The sequence below is a fragment of the Ammospiza nelsoni genome, chromosome 6, assembly GCF_027579445.1.
Source record: "Ammospiza nelsoni isolate bAmmNel1 chromosome 6, bAmmNel1.pri, whole genome shotgun sequence".
In the NCBI taxonomy this organism is placed as follows: domain Eukaryota; kingdom Metazoa; phylum Chordata; class Aves; order Passeriformes; family Passerellidae; genus Ammospiza; species Ammospiza nelsoni.
The window spans coordinates 44,441,273-44,461,251 of NC_080638.1; the positions used below are offsets into that span (position 1 = coordinate 44,441,273).

At 34.7% G+C, this 19,979-nt stretch overlaps 1 protein-coding gene across 1 annotated transcript in view; it reads right to left on the reverse strand.

Moving 5' to 3' along the window:
- Window positions 1–19,979, reverse strand: part of CEP128 (centrosomal protein 128) — a 99,494-nt gene that overhangs the window by 71,316 nt on the left and 8,199 nt on the right. Inside the window, 6 exon segments of the mRNA XM_059475383.1 lie at window positions 163–295; window positions 1,513–1,587; window positions 3,079–3,165; window positions 10,111–10,227; window positions 17,068–17,140; window positions 17,846–17,937. Of these exon segments, the coding sequence (XP_059331366.1) occupies window positions 163–295; window positions 1,513–1,587; window positions 3,079–3,165; window positions 10,111–10,227; window positions 17,068–17,140; window positions 17,846–17,937 (577 nt within the window).

Below are 19,979 nucleotides of genomic sequence, written 5' to 3' on the forward strand. Positions count from 1 at the left end.
CTGTTAATATTCAGGTGCCAATATGTATTAACTTAAATCTGAGGAATTAATTGGCTGGTTTTGTCAAAACAATAGAAGAATTAGACTGCAACTCTAAGATAAAATTAATATCCATGCCCACTAACTAGCTTGCAGGTCTCCAGTGCAAAGTATTAGCTGTACCTGCTCTAATTCTCCTGTCATCATCCTGTGCATCCTGATAGCTCTGGCGATGCATAGCAGCGTAGGAGATTTGATGCTGCAATTCTACACGGTCTTCTTCTGCTCTCAAAAGCTGAGAATGAAGGTCCTCAATCTAAAATATATGCACAAGCATCAAAAGTTTAATGAAAAACAGAACAAAAAACATAAATAGCATACTTCTATTAAACACTAAAAAAATATTGCACACAAAAAATATTTATAAATACATCTTGAGAGTACTGCAGATGGTAAACAAAAAGACAAACTACTTCCTAATTACAGGCCATAAATTGATTATTCAAAATTAAAGGAAACCTTTTAATTTATGTTGACTACAGATGAGCATTAATTTCTTTAGACCAAACAAAATGCTACCATATTATATGTTGCAATTGTCTTTTCTCATAGCTAGCGAAAATGTCTATCCAAATTTAATAAAGAGTATGTTTTATTTAAATTGTGCTCCTTAAAAATACAATGTATTTATTCATAAGAAACACAGGGGTCTTCACATTTTCCTTTCTATCATATATAGTATAGCACTTACAAAGATGACATGTAGGAAAATAGAGAAAATCCAACATGCTAAAGTTGAATTGAAGAAAAATATCTGTTATTCATATTAATCTATATGCCATTTACAATTATTTAAATTCAAAACAGTAACATAGCTAACTCAAAACTAGTATTCTGCTAGATACACAAGACAAACAACTAATGCTAAAAGATGAGAATGCCAATTGCCCCCTCCCTAGTTATTTCAGTCTTTTTATCCAGTCCCTCTAAAGGAAAGATATTTAGGAGAAAGGACTTCTTTCTGAAGTTATAATCCAAATTCCTACAAATATTGAATTTAATCATACATGCATCAATAGCTATTGTTTAAAGCACACTTTAGATACTTTTTTCCGGTAATTATTTACTTTTATTGCATGTTACAATGTACCAAATACCTCTAGGTCACTGATTTATCTGATTTCACCAATTATAGCACATGCTTTGCAGAACAATGATTACTAATATAGGAGTAGTTCTAAAGCATATTATGAAAGGAAATTTCACAGAAGGCATTTATGTACTGAAAACATACCATTACTATCACTACTATAATTAATACATATGAACATATACACATAACAGTTTGAAAAGTAGAAAAAGTATAACGAGCTCAGTCCACATATTATACACACTTAAACCTGTCTTCCTATACCTCATGCCTTCCTTCATAAAACCATTTTATCAGAGTATGAGATAAGAATACTAAACAAAAAGACTCAGACACAACCTAGTATGAAAACCTTAGGATTTTTACCACACTAAAGCAGTTACCTGATGCAAAAGAGCTTCTCTACTGCCTTCAGATTCACTCAACTTTTTCCGGGACTGCTCCAATTCCTGCTCAAGCTTGCATTTCAGAGGATGATGAAAAAAGAAAAGCAATGTAGGCATTGTAATATATAAGTGTATTTTACCATTTAATTTGGACACAAATTCCTCCATACAAGCATCTATCTAAAATGTGGTATAATATATACAGTACTTTTATTTGTCCAAAATTTTAAGTAAACCTTCATTTGTACTAAATCCCTGCAATATTTATTTAAATTACATAAAGGGAATTTTACTTACAGTCTATAATTTTTCCATAAATATATAAATTTATTCATAAAGATATAAAATAATTCATATCACCCAAAACAAAAAAATCACAAAATTAAATTTTTACTGGGTTTAAAGTAAAAAAATGGAAGATAAGTTTTAACAAAGTTTCAAAAACATAGTCCCTGGATTGAAACATACTTTCAAACTCAAAATTAATAATGACTTAATATTTTAAGTCACCTTTGGTAAGTAGTTTATTCCTAGAAGTGTTAAAGATGACACGCATTGGTAGAACTGTAACAGGTAAAATCTATGGGGTTTCTGTGTTGTGCAAGATGATGTATTTGAATTATTCTGGAAACAAGATGACTAAGAAATTGAAGTGCCCTAAATTTAATAAAACTGAAAATTTTTAGGAAAACATAATATTCAAAATGTGTAATCAGAAACAGTGATCAAATCGATGACCATGAAAAAAAAAAAGAAATGAAAGCAAAAGCTTCAAAATATTTTTTGACTTCTTCCATAAATAGTTCAAAGATCCACTTGAAAATAAATAGAGGTTTTGACAGCAGAAATTGTTATTGTCGAGATAGCAATCTGAAGGAGGATGTTGAAAGCCTGGCAAATGGGCAAAGTAAACAGGACCAACATTAAGGGAATGAAGAGAACAACATAACATAAAACACTACATAAAACACTACACTACATAAAGGCTTGGCATAAAGGGGTATACCTTTGAAAGATGCTAAACTTGATGCAAGTAGAAAAAAAAACAAGGAAAGCATAATATAGCCCTAGCATCCTGCTAGAATAGAAATACAAGAAATTTTATTTTCTATGAAAAGAAAGAGTGAAATATGGCAACAGTTCAGTAAGAGTAATTAATAATAACTATGGTGCAACATAACCAGCATGAGCTAGTTGCAGGGATGAAAAAAAGCTGCTTTGAGCTGCTGCAAATAAGAAACAGCAGACTACATACAAATTCAGAGACAAAGTAGAGAAAGAAATCAAGGATTATGTCCAAGTTATAAATCTGTCTGCCTGGCAGGATGGAAGAGCCATTAGAAGTAACATACTATAACTGAAGAGCTTTGAAGCAGGGACACAAGCAGAGCATAGCTATATTCACAGTGCCTCTGATGCAGGAAAAAAATCCCACACCTTGAATTCCTAAAGAGTAAAGAAAGTTTTGTTCTGCTGGTGTCTCAGAAAAAGAAAGCATATACTGTAACAGATGACACTATACACTCATTTAAAATCAAACAAAAAGGAAAAATTAAGTCTTACCTGGTGCTTTTCACTTTCATATTTCACAAGTTTATTTCTCATGAGTTCTTCTGTTTCATCTGCTTTAACATCTTGCTTCCTTAAAACCTTTAGATGAGAAAAATATATTGCAAACATCATCACAAAATTTACAGAAGCCATCATTCCAAGGTTGTTAAAATAAAGAATTTTAAAAATCTTAAAAAATAAAAATTTTTTTAAATAAATTTTTTTTTTAATTTTTAAAAATAAAGAATTTAAGAGAGAAGATCTTGACAAATGCTTTCTGTCTGCATCTAATACTTCCATGTAAAGCCAATGTATATTGTTATGAAAAGATAAATATAAGTTCATGCATACATAAACACACCCATGCAGAGAACAGGGACAAACACAACGTCTAAAGCAGCACTAACATCCTTCCGATGTATAGAGCTCCAGACTCTCAAGTTGACCCCAAACACCTTTAGATTAAGGTCTAAAAGGCTCAGGAGATCCCCAACAGACTAGCTGTGCACACATCAGAGAAAAATAATATAGTCTCTAACATAAAGTGTGCATGTTATGAAATTCAATGCACTGTGGTCAAGAAAACACTACCATAAGGTTGTGTGAGAAGTCAAAAGCAAAAAAAGGAAAAGGTTATTTTTTTCTGAATCTGGACAGATGCTTAAAGCCATAGAACTACAACTGAATCAACTGAAACTTTCCTGATCAATAATTACCAACATTGATGTGCCCTTCCTTGACAACAATAACAAAAAATAGAAAAATTCCATGGAGACTTTTCCCATTCCCTCTCAGACTGAGGTATCTAAAATCACATTGGGTCATTTTAAATATCACTTAGAAATATCAGCTGAAAGAGATCAGTAGCCACACACTGATAACTTGCCATGAATTTCTGTAACTGTTCATAAATCACAGTTTTTATCTGCGCAACATGACCAAGCATTTTTCACACTAGTCACCAATCAATTAATTAGGTACCTGAGCACAAATCTTTTACTTTCATCCCATATCTTGAAACATAAGTACATTTATTGCTTTCATAATTACTTGCTAAAACAACAACAGAACAACAACAAAAATGCAGAAAGAAATTTCTTTTTCCCAGTCTGTCATTCCCAAGCAGCACTTTCATTTTACATTTATAGGAAAATCTCTTCTTATCTTCCTTGAAATCTGTCCCTATAAATTGTGCCATTTCATTCAGTTTTGAACATTTTCTCTTCACTGTACACTGAAGAGCAATTTCAGTGTATGAAAACAGAATACAAGATATTAATCAACTTCAATGAGGCCAGGCATTCAGCTTTAGAAGTTTTGGCTTTAAAAGCAGCTTTCTGGAGAAAATAAACGGCTTTATATACTTACCTTCCTCTTACAACCTCGCCTCAGAAAACCTAAGGGTTTCAGTACAGTTTGGATTACTCTTCTGCCTGAACAGTTTACATTAAAATCTGAGACCATGGAAGACATCAATCAAAACTATGCCACTGAAAAGACTATACCACATAAAGAGTTATACTTTTAGTCATACTGATCCCTAATCAGATAATAGAAGACTGTAGCATATTTAAGGTACTTTCCTAAGTAATCAGTAGAGATTTAAATCCATAATTCCAGTCAACTGTAAAACTCAACACTGCACACATTTTACTCAAAAAGGCTCCTGAGAGAAGTCCCAAAAAGCAACATGAACAAAAGCCTAAGATCATCTTTTCAGCTAATGCTGTTTTGCATTACCCAAGTTCATTGGGTTTTTGCTTTGGTTTGCATTTTTTTCTTTGTTTATTTTTAATGACAAGAAGTATCGGTTCAGAACAGCCCAATTGGAATATATGATGTCTATTAACTGCAGTCAACCATCAGTTTTACCAGCAAAATCAGAAGCTTTGCTATAGACAGTCAAATTTAGGCCAATTTGATTTTTGGCACTAAATTAATAATTAACATAGTACCAAACGCACACATTATCATGTACAAATTTGGCTAGAGAGGTCAGAATCACAATGAATATATTACAGCTGGGCTGGATTCAGGAATACTAGTAAAATTTTCAAAAATTATTCCAGCTAAAAGCAAAAAATATCTCTGCATCAGTAGCACATCCTAATTCCCAGAAGAAACCATGGAAATAAATATGCCATTTCAACTTCACTGACTGATATTCAGGCTATTAAAGAGGAATCATTTCAAACAGAAATGCATCCTTTACTATAACTGATATTATAACCTTCCATTTTATTTTCTGCATATTGTAAAAATAGCCCATAGCCATTTCATTTTAAGGAAAATAACAGCTCATATATAGAGAGAGATATAGATAGATACCCCAGAGTTAAAATACTGCAAAAAAGAAGTAATGTTACAGTAAATGAAACATACTACATGTGCACTGCCTGGAGTGTGAAACCTGCATTGTACCAGTATGTGCCAGGTAAGCAGTTAATCAAAATGTCATGAGGCAATGGAAACATCTGATCATGCACAGCCAGACAAACGTCAGCTCTTACTGACAATTCAGAAATTGTACAGGTAAAAGTTAATTGTTTTGCCCCCTTTCTGTACTCTTTTTTTAAATAATTCTCTCTTGTTGTTTTAGGCAACGCTCAGTTTTTCTCCACTAAAAATCGTTATATAACCTTTTTCTTGGGAGGGGTAACAGAAAAAAACCAAACAACAGATTTAAAGATCAAGCTGATTCTTTGATTTCATTTGCTGTCCCCAAAGAAGGGGCTGAGGAAGTCCAATGTCAAAAATGGGAACTAGGAAAAGGATGCTAAGGACAGCAGTTCAAGCACACACTCCTCCCTGATGGCTCACAAACAGCAGGCAGACACTGCCCAGAGAAGCTGAAGCACCAAGGAATGGGACCAGGCCTACAGTCAGCAGGATCCTCCTCTGAAAGCATTCGTGTCCAGGTTGGTCTGGAAGAGACTGACGAGGTTGATGAGGCCTTGGAGGAGGCAGGTATATTGGAGGCCACAGGAGACAAAGAACTTTCATGTACAGAGGTCTTCACAGCATGGCTTTGGAAAGCACCAGCCACAAGTTCCACTGCCTGCTAGGTGGTCAGGCTAGATGAACTTTTGATTTTACCAAGGAGGGCTATTCTTATAGGTCTTTATAAAGAGCTCACCAGCATAAGACAGCATTAGAATACAAATGTAACTGGTATACCCCAACTGAGCATACCTCATCCATACACACAGAATATCTGTTGAACCTCAAAACTTCAAAATCATAACTTACTGCTTCATAGATTCATTTTTCTTATACATGAGAAAAACTATGGGGATGATTGTGAAACAACTCAAGTTCTCAATCTTTCCAACATATGGTAACCTCTCAAGAGCAAATCAACTTTTACAACAACTTAAGCCTACTAACTTTTCTTAGGGTTTGGGTTTTGGTCTCAGTTTGGTTTTGCTGTATTGTTTTTTCTTTTTAAATAAAACCAGACTTTTTGAAAGCTGTGTACAGACCACAAACTGAAACTTGCTCTTTCAAAGTGAGACTGATCAGTGAGTGTTTCATACTATCACAAACATACAAACAGAACAGCCACAAGCTATAATTTAAAGTAAGGCAAAAATGTACCACATCCTAATCTGAATGAAAACACTTTCCCTAACTTGCTACATTAGCGATTAGCATGACTCCAAGTATGCTACCTAAACATACCATCCAGGCAGTTAAAAAGAGACTACCTAGCTATTTCAGTGACAGATATGTATGAGACTTGCTCATGTTCCAAGCAAGAGTCAGATTCAAACTACAATCAAAACAGAAACCATTGGCCACAGGTGGCATAGCACAGAGCCAAAGAGCAAGTATCAACAATGCACTAAAATATCCAGGTGGCTTAGAGCACAGATCAAGTTTATGTTTGTCTAAAAATATCAGTGATAAAGAAATGCAAAAAACATTGTTCAATAAGACTTTTGACCATCAGTTTACCCCACTCTCTGTCCACCAGCTTCTGGCAGTTCACAGTATTTGCAGTGGGAGGCAAACAGAGTCTAAGTGTACAGTTGCACTAGGAGAAAGTTAAAAAATGCTTCCTGGCCTACCCAAGTTGCTAGCTTAAGACATAACTGCAGTCACTGCCTTACCACAGTCAGTGGATTCAAAAGGTTCTATAATGAAGAATCTGTTTACCTAAAGCATGCCAAGCATGAACACACAGACACATTTCACCAAAGTCCAAGAAGCCAAGCAGAGAAGTTTGTAAAGCCATCCAGGACACCCAATGCACAGAAAAGAATGCAAAGAAAACATTTTTAAGAATGATACTTGATCTTGTTTTAGAAAATAGATGTAAAAATGCAAACAAAAGTAAGAGGTGATGGTGTCTTTATATAAAAAAAAAAAGAAACACTGAAGGATCTCAAGATAGTTTTCATTTACACAACAAATTCAGTTGTTACAGCAATTCACACAGGTCAATACCCCTGGCAAAAAAAGAATATTTGTTGTTCTTTCTAATCAGAAAAATGCTTGTATCAGGAAAATAGTAAAAATTACGATAATACGATTTGCATGAATTTGTTTGCTAATTGCTATTTTCTAATTTGGAGTAATTGCTGATTAAATGTACCAATACACACTAAGGTAAAAGAGACATAAAATGTGCAGAAAATAGGTTTTTTACAACTACACACAGCACAGACAGGTTAAAGATTTAAAACAAAAATGCAAATTTAAAACTTAAAGGTAAAACATTTTATACATCAAGCTTTCTTAATGGCCAGTATACATGTAGATATCTTCCTGGTTCATAATCAGTCTATGCTTATAGTAATATGTAATACTACATTGCAAATCAGAAGTTTGCACATTATACAAAAAACTGAGAGAAAAGACAGACAAGAGAAAGGCTAAAATAAATGTATCATGTTGTGTTAGATCCTGCAAATATATAATTTAATAACTGCAATTTAGGAAGATGATTCTCTTAAGACGGTAAAACACTGACAAGCAGTGGTCAGTTACAGGCACTGCATTCACTGAAAAAAAATAGCATTTAATCCTCACAAATGTCACACAATTTCTTAATTAGAGCAACTGCTGATCACATGCAAAAGAAAAATTTTATTTCATTTGAAATCTGTAACAGGCAAACTAATGAAAAAATTATATCATTCAACAGCCACAAATGCTTTAAGTAGTATTTCTCTGTAAATCATTCAGGCTGTATTAATGACAGGATTTCAAAACTCAGTCCAAACATTACCCTCTTTCCCAGTTATGTTACTTGGGAAGTATCTTGGAGAAATAAATGAAAACCAAAGTAGACCTCAATAGAACATTATGTCTGTGCAATGATTACCACAAGATTGAGGCCACTGTCAGAGTTTAGAGTCCATCTAACTCACTATTTGAATTACAAAGGACAATAAACAGAGTAACAAAGTAACAAGCTCAAAATTATACAGAAACATGTTTCATCCAAATAACAATTGTAGCAAAATATTTATTTACTTTATTCTCACTAGGCTATGCAAAAGTACACAAGGCAGTTCAAATACGTTTTTTCTAAAATACAGCAACTTTAACTGTATTTTAAAAAGGCACTCCTCAGGAAAAATAATTTACAAAAATAAAATAGAATTTACAGAAGAAACTATTAAACCATCTTAATTCACAGCTGGACACCTTAAGGGAATAGAAGGTCTAGGATGTACTCAGTATTTCATATTCTTTTTGCATGAAATTCAAAAGATAAGCTACCAAGAATAAAAGGCACCCAGCCTGGAGGCTCATGATCACACACACTATGATCATTCTCATGATCTATGAAAGATCATATGAAAATTCTTTGAACTACATTTGAACCCATTCACTTGAGTTCAAGTTTTTCTTTCTAAGGAAACTATGGCAGTGTCAATGTATCTTTAGAGAACACAAGACATCCTCCCTTTAAAAGGATAAAATAAGAATCTTCCATTCTGCAGATAACACTATCCAATCACACCAATGCATTAAGCATCCCTTCCCCAGCCTGAAGACACAACTGAAGAATCTAGAGGTGGACATAGGCATATTAAAGAGTGATGAAAATTGAAAGTCAGTACACTAGTTCCTTTCACCCAACAGGGCATGAACTGGAAGGAAAATGAAACAAAAAGTCTTTCTGAAATACTGGCAGAACGATTCCAAGCCTTTTGATAAATGTTACTTTTTATCTATATTTTTAAAAAAGCATATAATCTTCTAAAATATGACATCTTTGAACAGTCTCTAGCTTTACACGAAATACGTAGCATCATGAACAAGGTTCCTCAGTATCACCACACAGTATCAAGCCTTCCAAAAAGCTATGTTACAAATACTAAGAGTGAAAACCAAGGAATTGCATATTTCTTTTCAATTTTAGTATCCTACTGCACAGATAGAGATAACATTGCAAATCTTAAGTGGAGTGAAATAAAAAGTCACTCTATGTGAAGAAATAGATTTTCCAAAAAGAAGTAAAATCAAAAAGAAGTATTTTTCATATGTTTTCTAAAATAAGAAGGAAAAAAGCTAATAGCTGTCCCAAACTTTAAATTCTATTCTGAACATTTCTATTTGTCTCCTAAACAGTAATTTTTATTTCATCAGGTATTGCTGAATAAAACTGAAAGCACTGAAAAGTTGTCTGGCCACTACACAGTGCTTTAGATTGCTTGTTGAAATAAATGAAAGTGTTCATTTGCATGAGCAAGCGAAGTTTACCTTTTAGAAAATAAAAGGTATACTTTTAATTGAAAAAACCCAGGTAATGACTTGCTTTTGTTTGCTTAGGTTTTCAGGAAGGGCATAGGGGGTAGGTTGTTAGAAGATTTGTGGCAGTTACCAAAAAGTCTAAATATAGTCAAGACAATATAATGAAGGACAGAGACTGTGCTTGGTATTATCTGATCATCAAAACAATGTGAGCTGGACTGAGCTAAAACATGTGCCTAAGATATGAGCTCTTCTGTCAATTTGACAGGTACAGGCTCACAAATGCAACACATTCATAACTAAATCCAAACTACAAGGGAAGCTTTCATTTCATACCTCCTGTAACTGAAGAGACACATGGCCCAGCTGGTCCTGGCGCCTTTCTACGAGCTGTCTTTCAGCACGCATCTCTTCTTCTATCTCCTGAAGTCTCCTCTCTACTCGTTCTGATACCTTCACAAGGAAAAAAATACATGCTGTTGGAAATTAGTGTGCCTTTTAATACATGTGAAAATATCAATAGCAAAAATGTAAATAGATCATGGGACAAAATGAAAAGAGAACACCATTTGTATTTTATTAGAGCAGATTTAGAATTGTAGAGAAAATAACTAGTTATAGCAGTCAGTACTCCAGAAGTACTCAGGCAGGGAACCAAACTGTTATCTTGCTGGCAGGATTCTCCTTTATGTGTATGCATATTTTTCTCTACAGTGGTGGCTCTACTCAAGGGTTAAATATCTCATTATCAAGGTTAGAGCAGCCTAATGTGAAGTTGCAATACGAAAGTCTTAGCTACTCTGTCACAAGCCTGATTAACCTCTGGAAGGACATTTATTTCATATCTCCAGCCTGCAAAACAGACCAATGTTTGCCTCTTTAATGATCCAAACTCTGTGAGTAAAAAGTTGTAAACAAGAACTAAATACATGAAAATGAGTGTAACAACACAAAATAATTACATCACTTAAGCTTTTTCCCCAGTATTTTGTGAATCCATGTAGAAACTAATACAAACAACAACAGGTGTTTATTAAAGCAACTTGGATTATGAACATAAAAGTTCAATCAGACTAGAATACCAGAATTACTTCACTTTTGCAATTCAAGCTGCTAGCAGACAGCACCCTCTTGAGGCAGCAAATTAAATTTGTTCCATTAAAGATTAGTAAGAAAAATATTTATGTATCATTTCCTCCCTACCTTAAAACTAATTATTTTAAAACACCAGAAAACAATATATCCATTACCAAATTATAATTAGATAAAAAGAGAAAGAGATAAAAAGAGATAAAAAATAAAGCACCATTTGACTATTAGCTTTTGATGGACGTGGAGATGAATAAATTCTCATCTTTCCCCGTTAAGCACACTTCTATTAGGACTAGGCATATGCATGCATAGAAAATGTTACCACAAGCAACACAATTCATGTAGCAACAGAAACACAATCAAGGCTACACTTATAATCTGGGCTTCACAAGGCTGGATGAACAAAACACTTTACAACAGAATACATCTCTCAGAAAACACTTCTTGTTTGTGCAGCCAGATGAACAGTCAGCTTACAGTCTGGAATATTGTATTTTTTCCTAAAATCATCAGAAGGTGCCTGGTACTGCATCAAACCACACACTTTCATGAAGCTATGAAAGCTCTGCAGTCATAATCCAGAAAAATTATTTACTAAAAACTAATGTATAAAAAAAAGAAAAAGACCACATGGCAATGTTTGTTTTGACAAGTACCACTTAGCATTACTTCTCAGAATTCATAAAATACTCCAGCTAACAGAAACAATGATACTAGGTAGTAGGAACAGAAAATAACACCGTCATTAAACTTGCTACAGCTTTGCTGAAACCAAGCAATAAGCTGTCATCTTTCCCCCCATACATATCTAACATAAAGAAATGAAACAGTAATGTTTTAACATTTTTTGAAAAAGTTTTGACTATGTGTTTCTGAAGACAGAAGCTTTCTCAGGTCTCTCATGCACCTTTTTCAATGAAGCACATTCTTAATAGCTTTAGTGCTATTAAGCACTAATTTAGTGCACTAATTATATTGCACTATTAAGAAAGAAAACATACAATTTTGACTTGACAGAAGATTCAAAAGTAACATCACCCCTGAAGATGACATCCCAAAGGAGACTTCAGTAACTTTTTCACTGTCATGGGTCTAGCATGCACAGCAGATAACAGAACACAAGGCAGCACTAGACAGGCTTTAGATTCCTGCAAAGTTCAGATTTCATTACAACTTATCACTAACTCAGAACAAGTAAGAAAGTAACTTTATGAGGTGATTTGCCTTGCCTCTGACTTCCTTCAACTCACTTCCAGGACACAATTGTTGTATTATTTCTAACAAGGTACTACAAAAGATGGACTATATATCATAATATTTGTCATGGAAATTTCAGCTACAGACATAATCCTCTTTAACAAAAATAAAAATTAAAACCCCACAACCAACACAAACCATCAAACATTTTGATGCTACTTATAACTCCTATTTGTTTCCCATACTTTCTATATTGGTATGGTATTGGTAACACCTTTGCACTACAGCAAGGCTTTAATGTCCCACGAGAATTATGTTCCCTGTTTTTGTAGCCTCTCTGACTTTTCTAAGATTGTCACAGAGCCTGCAGCATATAACAGTAGGGATTAAAAAGAAATTAGAAACAGTTTAATTTATTAAGAAGTACTTGCAAAGTAAACTTAAAAACATACTTGTCTTCCTTTGTTCCAAATGACCCTGACTCAGAACAACACCTCTACCATGAAACTGTATCTTGACCTCTGAATGTTATCAAAATTCTTAGTGCTTAGTGTAGACCAGCGCTTCACCAAAGGACAGTACAAAGATTATAGAGGCCCTACACAATGACACGAAATACTAGCACTAAATTACTGCATTCAGAACATATTAGAATGTGATTTCAAGCACGCATTTTTAGCAACAGACTATCTGAATAATAATGATGATACTAGAGCTGTGTCTCCACTCCAGCTTTCAGGTAGCTTAATCTGCTTTCATATATTTTGCTGCTATCAAAAAGCTCCTCCCCTCCCCCACAATTAAACACAAAGAACAGCATGTCCTTTGTAAAACTAGGGTGACATTTAAGTCATGCAGCTAAATATAATCTCATGGAAGATGCTGGATGCCTACTGTACAAAAAGCACCATCCTACTTATTGAAGTTCTGACCTGTTTTTCAGCTTTCCACTGTTATTTCTAGTGCAAAAGTCCTGCTAATAGAAATCTATTTCAACAGATTTTTGCTGCTGTTCTTGCTACGACCCATTTTATCGTCAATGCATACTTGAAACAGGAGTATTAAAATCACAAAAGAGAAAACTATTTTCAGAGATAGAACTTTAAATATTGTTTTAAACTTTAAACTTCTCCCTCATGGCAAATGATAATATGTGTTCCTTTTACAAGTCACCAGTGCAGCATGAAAATTCCTTATTCCAGATCTTCTGAGGAACAGTTCATTATCTGACAACAATCCTGGCTCTCTGAGGTATCATAACCACAGTAACTCCATGTAAGACCAATTTCACTTGACACTGTTTTCTTCCAGAGACAGTCTACCATCATTTCATAACAGCACCACCTCAATCAAGCATCTACTTAATTTTAACTAAACTGTGCTCTGATGAAGTTGCTTTTTATGTATAAAGATCAGCATCTTGTGCTATTTGAGATGTGCATCTATCCAAGCAATTGCAACAAAATATCCAAGAGGGCTATCTTATATAACCATAAAGTAAGTAAATATTCTTTCAATTGCTTATATGACTGTCTAGCGATCATCCAAACCCTTTTCAAGAACAAAGGAATCTCACAAAATGTCTAGGTAAGAAAGAGATTCTGATATAGAGAGTTGCAGAACCAGAAAGGCTTTTTAGCAAAACTGCACATAAACTCTCAAGTACAAGGCCATGAAGAGTGCTTGACTTGAAACAGGCACCCAACTATGCTTGAGTCACCACCTTCAATGTCATCTGTTTTTTATATTGGCATGGAAAAGTTCTCTTTTGAGGTAAAATAATGTGCTGTGATTGTGATGTATGAATCCTAAAGTACTCAAATGCAGCATCAAAAAGGCTCTAAGAATCATAAACCCTTATAAAATAAATCCTGAACTAGTGACTCAGAAGAACTGTAGTGACTTAACCTTTATCATCACACATCTACATACAGGCAATTTTCAAACAGGACCAAATATACCAAACTGCAAGAATTTAGATATATGTCTCTAAAAAATAAAGGACTTAAGGACACTGAACCGAAAAGAATGTTTCTACCATGAGCTCATCCTGTGAAATTATCAAGATTTCAAGTTGACAATTTATTGCCAAGAATCATACAGCAGAATATAAATACATGGATGGCAATGCCTGAGGTGATAAACACTCCCAAGCCTAAAGGCATTAAGGATAAAAGTTCCCAAACAACGTTGCACAAAGAAGTTTAGTATTTTGTCTTATCCAACTCGTTTTCACCAATGACAATCAATTCTGAATTAAGCAATCTCATTAGAAAAATTCCTAAATGAATACACATGCTAAAGGATGTCAAATATCTACAATAACAGACCCTAGTTTCTACATGCACTCTAATCTCATGCATGCTTTGCTATGCATACCATGAGAGTTATTTTTATTTTTAATATCCATACTAAATTCCCCTTTTTTGCATTTACCTCATCTCACTGATTCTGCCAGCCTCATCAGGTAATAGGAGATCAGAAGGCTTTGAACAAGGGCAAGAGATCGACATCTAGGATTGGAGAGCCCTGGCAAAGCAGCAGTGCACAATGTTGCTACCAGTAGGCTTTTTAAGCGGTGGGGAATTGGCTGGACACGATAGTGCATTAAGTCAGAATTTTTTGGCCCAAAAAGTAACACTCTGAAAAGCCTCTGAAGAAACTGAACAACCTCCCAAGTTAAAATTAGGGATGAAAAATTAGATTTAAAACCCAAACAAATAAACACCCTGCAACAACAAACAAAAAACCCAAGACAAAACACATCAACCAAAACACATATACACAAAAAAACCCCAAGAAACCAGACCACCAAAAAAAGCAGCAGCTCCTCATATAATATATAATCTATTTTGAGAACCCCTTGCTATGAGACAAGATCATAAAGACATGCAAGTTATAATAAAGACTGGACAAGTTTCAAAAAAGAAATCCACAGAGGGATTATTTCTCAGTACAGAAAGCAGACAGATCACTTCCAGACCAAGAAGCTCCTAACTCACAGGTGATTAGACTTTTATTGTACAAAATTATCATTAGATGACTGTCTTATATTGTACAGTAAACTTCCACTTTTTGGGCATTCATCATACATGGCTAGATCCTTCCTAATGACCTGTTTCTTGTGCAAACTGAATCACAGCTATTGTTCTGTCTTTTTGAAGTCTTTGAATTAGTGGCCTTTTTTATTTTTCCCCTTTTCTTTTTCCCCCCTCTCCTCTTTCCAGTCTTCTTTCCATCTGGCTTTATGATGTTCTTCATAAAATCAGCAATCAGCAATGAGCAGAATATTCCAGGTGAATTCTTACTAGTCTTACACATAAAAATCATCCCACTGCAGCTTACTGCAGCATTTGTGTCTTCACTAAAAGAATATCAGTAAATATTTCAGTTTTCATAGCTTTATTGCATTATAACGTTCCCTCCCAATTAAGAGACTTACTCTTCTGATATTGCCCTTACCATTAACAATCTACAGAAGACTTCCTTGTTACACCTCACCTCTCTCAGTTTTTGCTTCTCTCAGGTCAAAAGTTATAACCTTCAATTTCATGTCTTGAAACCCTACTTGCTGTATTGCACTGAGTAGTGTAGGAGGTCAAAGAGCTAGTTATTTCTTTCATTAATGAACAGACAGTGCATGCCTCCATTCCAGAGGATTGAGGAACATTTGTTTCTCTCATGCAATGGCACTGAACAGTTGTAATGTAGCCAGCTGTAGCAGCTATTTTCTTGAGAACCACCTTGGTTAAAATTGAGTTTGCTAATTCCTGATACATGGAAGAGAAAAAAGTAAGTATACTGAGAAGTCTGCTACAAGAAAAACACAGCATTTTCCAAGTATCAAGAATTCTTTATCAGATAAACTTATTTTATCCTACCAGGCTACTAGGAGAAATCAAAATTAACATTCTAACAAAGACAATCCCATCATATTTTTCTACAAAGGCTGTCAAGGCAAGTCTTCTTTCCCTGATAGACTCTACCATATCAAGAACATAACTGGTACAGATAGTGTCTCTTGAATCAATCTCCAATTTAATCCAGTAACATGAATTTACACAAGGATATTTATTAAGTCTGCTGGTACCAACAAGTGGTCCACGCCAATGATATTGTTATCAGTGACAAACACACCACTACAGCCCTTGGCAGAGCATTTAGTACCAATTCATGCAATTTTAGAGCAAGATGAATCACCTACAGGAAAATATGCACGTACAACACCTGCTCTGGAAAGTCAGCTTTGCTACTAGTATCACAGTAAATGCATACATAAAGCATACACTCAAGTCCTACGTGTCAAGAGCTACCTACAGGATTCTCACCTACTTATTACTGGGGTGATTCTCAACTTCTCTTGTTCCTACAGCAATATGATGTTTGACTTCGATCTCAATAGCAGATCTCTCTCAGATTTAAGTAACATAGAGTGCAGTTAGTCTGCTTCCAGCAGATACAGGAAACAAAAAAGAAAAGACTGTCACGGCTGTCCTCCCTCCTTTGCTACATTTTGTCAGCAAGCCTTTAGAGAAGAGTACAGCCCAAAGAGAGTCCTTCCATTTTGCTACACAGATGATAAGGATTGAAAAGAACAGGGAGGGAGGGATGAAGGAAGAAGAAACAAATGTATTTATCATCTTAACACGGGAAAGCTTGTATCTTTCCAAAGGTACCTTGAACAATTATAGGCATTCAAACCAATGTTCAAAGTTAAAATACACCTTTCTCCAAGGCTGTATATTTTGAAACAGAAAAACACACAATACACACACCTGCAAAACATTTGTACTTAAAACAAGCACCTGAAGTATAAAACTTGCCTTGCTGATTTCATCATCAAAGGGTAACATTTCAACAACCTATAGCAACCCAAATAAGATCATGTTCAGATATACATATCAGTATGTCATACCAATTACCAACAGATACTTTAAACTAGAAGCCCACATCTTGTTTAGAATACCAGATTAAAATAATCCTTTTCATGTGAGTTACACTCACCGTTTCTTGTCTTTGGGACTCAGTGAGCTTTTCAGACAATTCTTCTAGAGTCTTTCTTAATTCAGCATCAGTCCTTCATAGAAAAATATAAGTAAGACAACATTCTACAGTGTAGAAGCTAAGTAGCACCCATGATAATTTTAAGCAGCAACAACTCCCCCCAGAATTTTTTGCTTCCTCAATTTGTTCTATAGCTAATTCATAATAATTTATAGCATAATGAGAAACAAGCCCCAAGTGGAAAATTCATTATAAAAAGCATTCCCATTCCTCAAGTGAAGAAACAGAGCATATAAGTATCAGCCAGGTATCAGGTCAACAAGTAAAAAATTATGGACACATCTACACAGTCCTTTTGAACAGTCCTTTCCTACTAGGGATTAACAGTAACTCCTGTCATTGCTATTGTACAAAGCACCACATGTTGACAAAGTATATACATTACAGCCTGCAGGAGAGCTTGCCCTGAAGGGACTCAGTTACAAGAACAAACTAAGAGCAAAGTTATAATAAAAGAAAATCCCTAGACCTTGTTATTTTGTGCATATATTTGAAAAAGCTGAGTAAAGCCCCATATATTATACAATTTGGAATCAGTAGGAGTTATTAACATTTATAAATACTGCAGAAGATGACATAAAACAAGCAGTTCATAACCCCGCTTTCATCTACATGTTGCACAATCACTCATTCTCCACAAAATTATTTTCTGAACTAAAAGAGTTTTTAGAATTTTTTTCCACACTGTTCTCCACATGGAGTTTTATTCTGTTTGTACCGATTTCTTCTTGAAAGCTCGCGACTGATGTCATCTCCCAGGCGAACCTGTTCACTGCTGAGATCCCGAAGAGACTGGTGGAAAGAATGCAGCTGTAAATGAAATACACAAATTATGCCAAGGCTTAGGAACCCTTTTTTTCTGTGATATTCCAAAATTAGATATCTACACATTACACACTTTTTAAAATAAACCAGATAAAAATAACCTAGAAAGACTAAAACTCCATGTACTGTAGTTGAGCCTGGATGACTGGATGAGGCTTATGCACTTCTGTTTCAACCCACCCTTCACAATACTTGCTCAATGCAGTTTAACTTTCAGTACTTTATTTGATAAACCAAGTTTCCTAACTATGTTTTTTTAATGTGGTTCAGAGCTTACAAACTATACCAGCTCTTCAACTCAATGCAAAGCAAATTGAAATATCTGAACAAGTAATGTTCAGGAGAGACATATTTCATGTTAATAGATACAAGTATTGGTAAAACAAAGTTCTGCCCAGCTATATATGCTACTAAAAATAGATTACATAGGAACTTGAAATGAAACAAGCAGTACAGCATAATAATCTACCAAGAATAGATATTTTACCTTGCCCAAGACCTGACATACTTTTTTTTCAAACCTCAGGAAAAAAAAGAAAAAAAAACCAACCAAAAAACAAAACCACCCATCTACTTTCTGAAAAGTACTTTCTGACAAAGGAGGTTTTTTCTGAAAAACCTCCTATTCTCCCCATTCAGCAAGCTCCTCATTTATCATCAAAGTTTTAGGGAGCAAATAAAAATTGAACAGGTCATTCATTCTTCATGGAACAGAAAGTGACAGTTAATCCATCCTAATGCAACCTATTGCTGTCAACAATTCCATGGCCAGGATTATCTTTATGAAAAAACCTAATTTATAACATTCCTTTGTTCTGTGTCCTAGATTTAAACCTGGATCTTCCACAATCAAGCTGACTACCCTCAACATTCAGACACAGGCACTACTACCTCCCCTGTGTGATTAACCATAAATTCCCACCTGACCTGAAGGACTTTGAAATAACACATTGTATTTTCAACATGTATGTGCTAAGAAAGAGAGGGACTTGAATGAGTTAAAAGACCATTTGGCTGAAAAATTACTTCAGTCAGAAAAATTCAGAATGGGAATAAAGAGAACAGTTGTTGCAGAAAAAAGAAAAAGCCACAACTTTACTTAAGCAGTACAGCTTTATCTCTGGTGTAATTTCTACCTATGATCATGATCAATGGCTACTTCTAGTTTACCATCCCTCAAAGCACTATACTCTTCTCACAAAATAGTTAATGACAAGAAAAAGGCCACATTCACCCACTGAAAAGCAAGAATAAGGAACAAACATAAACCAGCAGTTATCATCAAAACCAGAAAAAAATGCTATTTGCCTACATAGTTACTTAATATTAAGAACTTAGTATGCATTGCAGGAACTCCCTTGAATAAAATTTCCAAGATATTTATAGAATATCAAGAAATAATCTAAAATAGTCCTAAGGATTTTGGATGGTTGGGAGGAAAGATTCCCATATAATATTTCCTTCCAAGAATTATTTTCTACACTTACCTTGGGAGAAGAAGGAATGGGGGGAGAACTTGATTGAAAAGACAATGAAACAGGGTAAAATAAAAGTCCAAAATTTCTATCATTTCCCAAAAAGTCAACTGAGAAAACTTGTTGTAGTTAAGTTTAAAATTATTTGGAAGCTGAGATTGATTTAATAAAGTCAATGTGAATACCTTACAATCAGCTTCTTTAACATTAGTCTACACAGATTCACTCAAGCAAGTCTATCCACCCTGTCTGAAAAAAGCAAAAACAGGTAGTGAAATCTCCTCTCTACCTGTAGGATAACAGAAACATATAATCTTATCCATTAAGGTAATTAATTTATTTTTTCTGAAGTCTGCAAGCAGATACAGGTTAAGGAATATGAAAATTACCTGTGGCACACACATCCACTCCTCCCATCATCTCCCTGAAACACAGGCTCAAATTATCCCACTCACAGGTCAGACCAAGAACTAAGATGAAGAACTACCTGGTTCAAAATCAAGTCAAGCTACACTGAACTAAAAGCAAAAGCACTAAGACCCTACACCATTA